Genomic DNA, 10,020 nt, shown 5'->3' with positions numbered 1-10,020 from the left:
AAGAGGAAAACATTTTGCAGAAGGTCCCAGGAGACGTCCCATCAATTTCCATTGTCAGGATTGGGTCTTATGCTCTCCCTCTGGTTGTAAGACTGGCTGGGATGAAGGGTCTCTAGGCTCTTCAGTGAAAGGTGGGCTTTGCGTATTGGAAGACGGCACCCTACCTGCCTCACACCTCTATCCCCATTCCCCTTCCCTCTGGGTAGTCACAATGAACCTAAGTGCCCTGGATAGTGACAAGCCCTGAGTTCTACTCTTGGCCAGGTGTTAACCAGTTCTTGGGGAAGGACAAAAGGCTTTTTCCATGGTCTCTTTTGTCTCCTTAATTTTGATACCTTTACTGAGCCGTTTCCAGTGCACTCTGCAACCAGAGGGATTTTCCTGAAGAGGTAACTGTGAACGTCCCTCTCTCAGGCTAGGAATCTCTCAATGAGGAGGAAGTTTCTGAGTTAAAATCATGGACTTCTGTGCCAGATCATACAACTCACATCAAAGATCTGTTTCTTACTAATTGCACGACCTTGGGCAAGGTGTTTAGTTTCTTTATGCCTGAATTTCTCATCTTTTAAATGAGGATAATAAAAGTACCTATCTCCTAGGTATGCTATGAAGAGTAAATGGTATAATACAAAATGGTTTTGGCACAGAGTGAGTCTTCAATAGGTATCGCTTTTGTCGGCTATTATTGTTCCTCACTTAATATTTTTTTTTAAAGATTTTATTTATTTATTTGAGAGAGAGAATGAGATAGAGATAGAGAGAGAGCATGAGACGGGGGAGGGTCAGAGGGAGGAGCAGACTCCCTGCTGAGCAGGGAGCCCGATGCGGGACTCGATCCAGGGACTCCAGAATCATGACCTGAGCCGAAGGCAGTCACTTAACCAACTGAGCCACCCAGGTGCCCGTTCCTCACTTAATATTCAACTGAACCTAAATTTCTTAAGTGACCATTTAAAATCCTGTAGGAGCTGACCCCAGTAAAAGTTTTCCAAACTTACATTAAAATGGATGATCTTCCCTACTATGCCATGGACTACTTGAGGGAAGGATTATATTTTATAAGGCCAGGATTTAGCACAATCTTTGGCCAAAGTAGTTTCTCTGTATTCCTATGTGCTTTTCACTCAAGCAAAAGGCCTGGCTCATTATACAGCTTCTGTCTTTTTCTACCTGTGCCTTGCTCCTGCTGTTCTGTCTGCAATGTCCTTTCTCTATATTTCCTCCCCACCCCCCACCCCCAATCCAACTTCCTTCCAGGCTCATCTCAGAAGCAATCTCTTCCCTGATAGGATCTTCTTCCCAACTCACATTGGAAAAATGTCAAGCTTCTAGAAAAATCAAAAGAATAGTACAGAGCACTGATACACTCTTCACCTACATGTAGCAATTGTTAATATTTTTGACATCTGCTTTTTTTTTTGAGAGAGAGAGAGAGAGAGATGGGGGAGGGGCAGAAGGAGAGGGAGAGAGAGAATCTCAAGCAGGCTCCACACCCAGCTCGGAGTCCGACACAGGGCTCAATCTCACAACCCTGAGATCATAATGTGAGCTGAAATCAAGAGTCAGATGTTCAACCGACTGAGCCACCCAGGCAGCCTGACATCTGTTTTCTCTCAGTACATAATATCCTTTCTTTTTGGAGCCATTTAAAAGTTGCTGACATCATGATACTTTACGTTCAGCATGTATCACGTAAGAACAAGGACGTTCGCCTACAAAATGACAATATGATTATCTCACCCCCCAAAATTTAACATTGATTTGATAATACTATTTACTATTCAGTTTTTTTCCCCTGGGAAAACAGATTACTTTGTTTATCATTGTAGGGATCAAGAAATAGCTAATAGATATGACAATGTGACTTGAGGGTTTTTTAGTAGAATTTTGCTCTTCCCTGGGTATTCAGAAAAGTTTCTGGAATTTTGTTGCATGCTTCTTCCTGGGTTTCAGAGAGATATCTGAGCACCATCAGTTTGATAGCTTGTGGTTTGTGTTCCAAAGGGGCACCCACTCACTTACCCGCAGCTACTCTTATTTTAGACACCAAGCAGGACATCTGCACCAGCAGCATATGTATGTCCGTGGTCTGTCACCTGAACTTGTGTTTCCAAAGCCAGGCCAAGTGTCAGGTGCAAGAAGATTGAGCCTTCATGATGGTGTAGTTGTCGGAACACCTGGATTCCAAGCCCGAATCTGTCCTGTTAGCTGTGAGGTGTATTTGTGTTCTAAGACTGCTGTGACAATTTTTTAAAAAAGCAAAACTCAACTGAATAAAATTTTAAAGATATTGCTGGCTTTATTCAATCATTCATGAATCGGGCAGCATCTATTCTAGCGATAGAAAGGAGCTCTGAGTTGCTGTACAAAATGGAAGACTTACAGACAGAAGGGAAGAGAAGCAGTTATACTAGCAAAGGGGAAGTTAACTGGAAGGAAGTCACACTAGCAAAACATAGATTGGTTGTGGTGAGGATACTTTCCTTCAGGAGATGGCAGGGGTTGATCAAGCAGATGACCTCACTAGGGTTGACCAGCTGATTCCTGACTGACTGGTTTAAGATTCCATTTCTCGGAGAGGCTGAAGTTGTAATTAAGTTAGGTCTCAGTTTGGCGTCATGGAGCTTAGCATAAGTGATTCCATTTTGGGGCTGCTCTCTTGTTTTTAACACACAGTACCACAAACTGAAACTACAGGAATGTGCTGTTTCACAGTTCTGCTGGCTAGAAGTCCAAAATCAAGGTGTCAGCAGGACCCTGTTCTCTCTGAAGGCTCTAAGGGATGATTCTTTCCTTGCCTTTCTCCCAGAAGCCGGTGTTGCCGCCTATTCATGGTGTCCTTCACTTGTAGATGCTTCACTCCTCCATTCTTATATGTCTGTCTTCCCCTGTGTGTCTCCATGTCTCTACTCCACTTCTTATAAGGATACCAGTCTACTAAGACTGGATTGAGCCCACCCTACCCCAGTCTGATCTAAGGTTAACTAACTACATCTGCAAGGATTCTATTTTTAAATAAGGTCACATTCTGGAGTAATGGGGACTAGGACTTCAACATATCTTTTCAGGGGACATAATTCAACCCATAACATGGGGTCTTGAGCTAACATCTTGGAGTTTGTATTTTCTCAAAGGTTTACTGCAAAATTTAAATGAAATACAGGAGAGTTATGCTCTATACCATTTGACTTTAGAGTTTCTAATATACAATTTATATTCAAGTTTTCCCAATTATCCCAGGTGTCCCTTAAACCTTCCTTTTTTGGGGTCTAGTCTCCAACTAAGGGTCATGCATTGCATTTTGTTGTCTTGTCCCTTTAGTCTCTTTTAATTCAGAATAGTAGTTCTCAAACCTTTATGTGTATGAAAATTTGCTGGAGAGCTTAGTAAAACAATTTTCTGGGGCCCATCACTGAAGATTTTGAGTCAATGGGTCAGAGCAGGGCCCATGAATTGGCATTTCTAACAAGCAGGAAAGCGATGTCAAAGCTGCTGGTCCAAGGACCACACTTTTGTGAACCACTGATACAGAACAGGGGTTGGAAAACTTTTTCTATAGAAGGCCAGATGGTAGAATAGGTTTTGTGTTGCAAAATACTCACTGAAATTGTAAGTGAGAGGAGCCATAGATAATATAAATGGGTATGGCTATATTCCAATAAAACTTTATTTAGAAAAGAGCTCTCTAGCCAGATTTGGCCCTCAGTGTGTTTTTTGTAACCCCGATTTGGAAGAGTACTCCTGTTTTATTGGAGGGGGAGTGCCTTACAGAGCATTGACATTTTTAAAAAAGATTTTATTTATTTATTTATTTATTTATTTATTTATTTATTTAGAGCATGAGCAGGGGATGGGGCAGAGGGAAAGGGAGAGGGAGAATCTCAAGCAGACTTCACATGGAGCACAGAGCCCAACTCTGGGCTCGATCCCACAACCCTGAGATCATGACCTGAACTGAAACCAAGAATCGGATGCTCAACCAACTGACCTACCCAGGCACCCTGAGCATTGACATTTTTTAATTGTCTAGTTCAGTTTTCTTGTAGAATGCTCCACAATCTGGATTCAATTGTTTTATTTTGATTAGATTTAAACATCTTGATAAGAATATCATGTAAGTGATATTGTGTACTGTAGGGGAAAATTATGGAAGACTTTGAAATGGACCAAAAATAGTATCGAGCAACCTCAATAGAAGACTAGGCACCACCTAATGCCCCCTGCTGGGGTATCTGATTCTATGGGGTTTTGGGCCTTTCGTTGTCTGTGCGCTATTTTAAAACTTTGGAGATTGTAGAATACTGTTGATAATATCTATGATTCTTGTCTTTAGAAATGCAAATTGTGTCCACTGAATATGCAGTTGTTTTTTGACTTATGGATATTGACCAATCGTCCATCTATTAGGCAATTTAATTCAGCATTCCTGACTGCTTATAAATGTGTTGGACTCTCTGGATTCCCCTTTGAGCCAGTTGTGACATGCTACTGGTTGTCATGTTAATTAATGAGTTAAATAATATCTTTAACACATGTTCGTTTTACATCTGCATCTGAGTTATAATTATGCTCTCTTTTATTTTATTTTATTTTTTTTTAAAGATTTTATTTATTTATTTGAGAGAGAGAGAGAGCACATGAGAGGCGGGAGGGTCAGAGGGAGAAGCAGACTCCCTGCTGAGCAGGGAGCCCAATGCGGGACTCGATCCTGGGTCTCCAGGATCATGACCTGAGCCGAAGGCAGTCGCTTAACCAATTGAGCCACCCAGGCGCCCTAAATGTTACCTTTAGCAGTATTTTTCATTGCATCACTTTGGGATGCAGAAAAAATTAGTTTATCCAAATATTTGTGATAACAATTCTAATCACTTGATAAAGGTGGTTCTTTTAAAGATATATTTCCCCTTTACTAGGGAAATATACTTTGAGGGTGATACTTTAAGACAAAGTGAATATTCCAGTTGTAATAATTCTTCACCTGATGGTTTTAGTATCCCTTGAAGTTCTTTGCCTGTACCAGTTATAATAGTGGAGTTGCAAAATATGAACCCTTTCTAGATGCCCACAGTTGGACATCTGAGCTCTCCCTTTGAGCCACTACAACACTTTCCTTTCTTGGGTTATATTACTCTTTCAATAGCATGGTGACTAAGCCAGACTCTGGCACTGACTTGGCTCAAACCCAGGCTTTTTCTTACTAGCTGCATGACTGGCAAGTTATTTAATCTCTCTCGCCTCAGTTTCCTTATCTGTAAAATAGGCACAATAAAGGTACCTTTTTTTAATAGGATCGTGTTAGAATTAAATGAGCTAAATCAAAGCACCAGAATGCGACTTTGCACATAATTACCTGCTCAATAAATATTAGCTACTATTGGGTCATGATTATGTGTATGTGCCTGAATCCCAACTTTGCCACATCTTAAAGCGTCTTTGGATAAGTTACTTAACGTCTCTGTGAGTGTGTTCCTCATTTATAACAACGGTCCAGTCTCGTGGTTTCCAGATTCATGCTTAAGTGCTAGCTAGTAGTGTTTGGCACGGAGTAAGCATTAAAGAAAAGATGAGCCGTCACCGCTGTGGTTAGTCCCTATCTTTTTATTTGCTCTAAAAGAAGGTAAGGGCGCCTGGGTGGCTCAGTTGTTAAGCGTCTGCCTTCGGCTCAGGTCGTGATCTCAGGGTCCTAGGATCGACCCCACATCCGGCTCCCTGCTCTGCGGGAAGCCTGCTTCTCCCTCTCCCACTCCCCCTACTTGTGTTCCCTCTCTCGCTGTGTCTCTCTCTGCCAAATAAATAAATACATAAAATCTTAAAAAAAAATAAAAAATAAAAGAAGGTAAAATTTTTGAGTTCAAGACTTCAGATTTCTTTTCACTTTCACACAGTGCATAGCTCAGAGCCATTCACAGTGTGGGTTCACCAGAACATCTGAATAGAGGAATTAACAAAGTCTTGTTGGGTGCCACTCACTTCCCAGTTACACCTTTGCCTCCTTCATACTCCCCGGTCCCATATTTGTGCTGCCTTCCCTAATGTAGGAAGCTCAGGCTTAGGAAAAAACATTCCCAGGGAAGGTTGTGAGAGGCTCTGCGAGGCGAACGCTGGAACCCGGTGCAGGGCTCCGCGAGCTGACCCCGCAGAGCAGGAGAAGTGCGTTCCCACTCGTCAAGGATCCGAAGCTACGCTGCTCTGTGATGGCATTTACGGCTCGGCACCAAAGTCTGACCCTCTTATTTCCCCTCCCCGGCCGTGGGGCGAGGTTGAGGTACGGTAACTCGGAGTTGGGACGCTCCCACACCGCGACCCAGAGCGGGAGCGGGGAGAAAGTGAGGCCAGGCTCTCTCCCGCCGAGGACGGCCGCCGGGACGCAGGCCCGAGCCACGCACCTGCGCCCCTCGCCCCGCGCCCCGCCGCGCCGCGCCGCGCTCACGTGACCGGGCCTGGGCGGAGCCGGGGCGGGCGGGGATCACCTGAACAAGGGAGTCATGTGAGCGGGGCGGGGGAGGGGGGCGGGGCCGGGCGCGGTCACGTGACGCGGTTCCGGGGCCGCCGCTGCCGCCGCCGCCGAGCCCAGCCGAGCCGCGCACCCCTCGGGCTCCTGCTCTGCTCCCGCGCCTCTCGTGCTCCTCTCCGCCTCTGCGCCTCCAGCTCAGCCTCCGCCCTGGCGGCACGACCATGTCCCGGGCGCGGCCCCCGGCAGCCGCGCGCCGCTAGCCCCGCGCTCGCCGCGCAGCCCGGGCCGGCCGCGATGGGGGCCGCCGCCCGCCGGAGCGCCCACCTGGGGCCCGCGCCCGCCGGCCGCCCGCTGCGCTCCCTGCTGCTGGTGCAGCTCCTGCTGCTCGTCTGGGCCCCGGGAGCCGCGCGGGCCCAGGGCGCCGAGTTCCCCGAGCTGTGCAGGTGGGTGACCCGCCGGGGCGCAGGCTTCGCTCGCGGTGCCCCGGGCGCGCAGCTGGGCTGGGTGGGGGGCGGGGGCGCTCTGGGGAGGGACCGGGCTCCCTGAGTCGCCTTTCGTCCGGGTTTGGGTTCCTCCGGCCCCGAGGGAAAGTTGCCCGCGTAGTGGCGAGGGATGAGAGACCGAGGGGTCGTGCGCGCGCGGGCGGGGGGCGCGGGGTACTCGCCGTCCTGGCGCTGGCCCGGGGGGCCGCTGCCTAGCCACTTGTGGCTGTCACAAAGTCCGGGGCGGCTTTGTGTGCGAGCTGCCGGCCGCCCGGACCCAGCCGGGTGTCACACTGCGGGCGCCCTCCGCCCAGCCCTTGCCCTCTCACAGCGGTGCGCCTGCGAAAGTTGGAGGACGCAGGAACTACAGCTTTGCTTTGTTCCCACTCCACGTTTTCCTCAAAGTTCCATCAGCGGGACTTTGGAGAGGCCCCTTAGTGTGGAAGGACACCGCACGAATGGCCTTAGAGTTGGGGTGGTGGTGGTTTCATTTGCTGACTGATTTCCTCCATGTAGGTTTTCCATTTTCTCTTTAAAGTAGCTTTTCTGCAGAAGGTGACCCCCCCCTTTTTTTTTGATCGAGGGAATGGAGGGTGGTCATCCTGTATTGGCTTTCAAGACTTTACCCTTCACTTCTCCGAGCCCAACTTCCTGTCTAGTTGCTCACATGATGTCATTGTCTCCAGGGTGGATTATTCTAGTGGAGCCTTTTGCTCTGGGAATCATGATTGTATAATCGCTAGTCCCATCGAGGACTGTTAGTGTCCTATGCTGGCGAGGATAGGAGTCCCGGGGCTGGGGAACTGCCAATAATGAGAATTTTCTGACCAACCTTTTGTGGACTGTTTAGGCTGATGGAAAACCCAACTTGTATTTATTTTTTAAACTTTGGTAAAAAGGAAGTGGGATGAAGAAGAGTTCAGAAAGACCAGTGAACTGGCGCTAGCAAGTTACATCTCAGAATGAAGTTGAGCTGGCTTTGAGCTGAACTTTGAGTTTGTGGTGAGGTTTATGGGATTCTTAGTTTTCCCTTGTATCAGACATGGTCTAATTCGTACTCCTGAGTTTAGAACTTGTAGATATCACTGTTCTAAGGAGACAGACTGAGTTCACAACAGAAATTCTTTGCAAGGTCCGTGTTCTTTATTTCTTTTCCCTTTTTGGGGAGGGGGAGGAAGGCAGGCTGGAGAGTTTACTGCACATTGTTTATAGGTTAGTTGGCTGCCCTAAGATACATATTACACAGTAATGAGCATGGTATGCAGAAAAGGGGGTCAATTTCTGCCAGGTCAGGCTGCAGCTAACATTTAAAGGAGGAGATTTTGGAATAATGGCTGCTGTGACCAGCCCTGTCCGGAAGAAATTAACTCAGCTGGGCTAGTGGTGTTGAAATCTTGGTCCTGTTAGCAAATTGGAATTTACTTTTTAATAGTTAAGGTTAAAGTTGGCTTTGAGGGCAGAAACATGTAAGTGGCTGATGCGGGGGTGGGGGGCCCTTAGTTTCGGGTTGCTGTGAGGACTCACAGCGTCTTGAATCTGAATCTGCATTTGTTAACCTCGTTTGTGAGTGGAACATGGCCTCTGGGTCCAGTAGGAAATGGCCTTTGTGTCTTCAACTTCGCAAATGCTAGAGAGTGCTCTAGGGTGATAGGCGTTGTTAGTGTGACAAATGTGTCCTCTGCAGTCTTAGAATATCTTTAAAGTTGGCATGTTTACTTTTTCTTCCAGATTTCCTTAGGACAGCAAATCTCCCTGTCCATTCCGGGGTGGGCTTGCACACATTTCTTTTCCCTGTCTTTTACTTCTCTGCGGTTTTGCGTTGAGACTTCTCCAGAGCTGTGCATAATGTCAGCTTTAAACTCAATATTCGGCTAAATGAAATTCTTCCTATTTGTTCCTGTTTTAAGTGAATACCTTGGCTTAAATACTTGTTAAGACTTTTTTGGGGGGAGTGTCAGAATCTGTGTACTTTTATGAGATAACGCTGGCTAAAAGTTCCTTAACTCTAGCATATATTTGAGGAACAGGAATGCGAGCTGATAATTTTTTAAATCCAGTATGAAGAGTTCTACTTAGTATCACCAAAGCAGGCTGTGTTAAACTGCCTTTTTATTCTATCTCAGGGAGTCCATTTGTCTGAAATGTGAATAACCCACCCAGATCCCCCCCAGGAGTATGAAAAGCAGACTTTACTAGTGTTACTACTAGTGTTACTGTTCGTGTAGCTTGGTCAGGTGGCCCCAAGACCCCAGGTAGACATCCCTGGTAGACACAAGGATCACATCCCAAATATTTGTAAATTGCTTGTTTGTAACACAGAACATACTTTTTCCATTGAAAATTGTCTTGTTCGTTGTGGTTTGATGCCTAGGGCATTCACCAGAAACCCATCATCCACGCCACAGCTTTGGAGTGCCCAGACACTGTACAGCTTTAACTAGAGCCCTGGTAGTAAATTCTCTTTGTCTCTCAATAAAAGAGTTGGGTCCCAGGAAGCAACTTCTCTCATACCCAGCTCTCTAGAACCGAAGAGGGTACTTTTCATCTGCGGTCCCTTAGAACCAACAGGAGGGAAGTCGAGTCTGCTTCAGGGCTGCCTGCAGGTCACCTACTGAGGCCCCTGGGTGAGGGCAAAGCTGAGGGCCAGCTGTGGCCCTTCTCTCTCCTGGGGTAAGGAGGTGGCAGGGGTTTGGTTCCTGGTGCAGTTAGTTATTGGGAGGGGTGAAGGAAACGGTGGAGAACTTTTTCAGCAGCAGCCTTAAGAATATTTGTGCACATGGAGGAGAGGACAGGTCTCTGTGGGTTGTGCACTGAAAAGCAGGGACGAAAAAGGCGATTTTCCCAAAGTGCATCTGGCTCTACGGAGTGCTTAATGTGTTGCTTCTTAGAGCGACTCAGTCGTATGTTTTCTAAGACTCGAGATGACTGCTGTGCCAGGTGAGTCCTGTGCTGGAGAAGAAGTTGGTGGATTCTTCGTCAGTCAGCTGTTTTGGGAGGTGGTGTGCTAGTGGAAAGAACGCGTTTCCTGAAGGCAGTGTGACTGGCTGTGGGTCTGGCATGGAAGGAGTGTTAGTGCTGGGGAGG

The 10,020-nt window shown here is 46.8% G+C and overlaps 1 protein-coding gene across 2 annotated transcripts in view; it reads left to right on the top strand.

Moving 5' to 3' along the window:
- The first annotated feature begins 6,542 nt into the window (after positions 1 to 6,542).
- Positions 6,543 to 10,020, top strand: part of IGF2R (insulin like growth factor 2 receptor) — a 101,132-nt gene continuing 97,654 nt past the window's right edge. For both annotated transcript variants that reach the window (XR_013441035.1, XM_036110047.2), the window contains exon 1: positions 6,543 to 6,897. Coding sequence is in view for 1 of the 2 variants with exons in the window: in XM_036110047.2 (XP_035965940.2) it covers positions 6,749 to 6,897 (149 nt within the window). In the remaining variant the exon portion in view is untranslated. The remainder of the gene's footprint in view (positions 6,898 to 10,020) is intronic.

Source organism: Halichoerus grypus, chromosome 9 (genome assembly GCF_964656455.1).
Source record: "Halichoerus grypus chromosome 9, mHalGry1.hap1.1, whole genome shotgun sequence".
Classification (NCBI taxonomy): domain Eukaryota; kingdom Metazoa; phylum Chordata; class Mammalia; order Carnivora; family Phocidae; genus Halichoerus; species Halichoerus grypus.
This window is presented reverse-complemented; position numbering and strand designations above follow the sequence as displayed.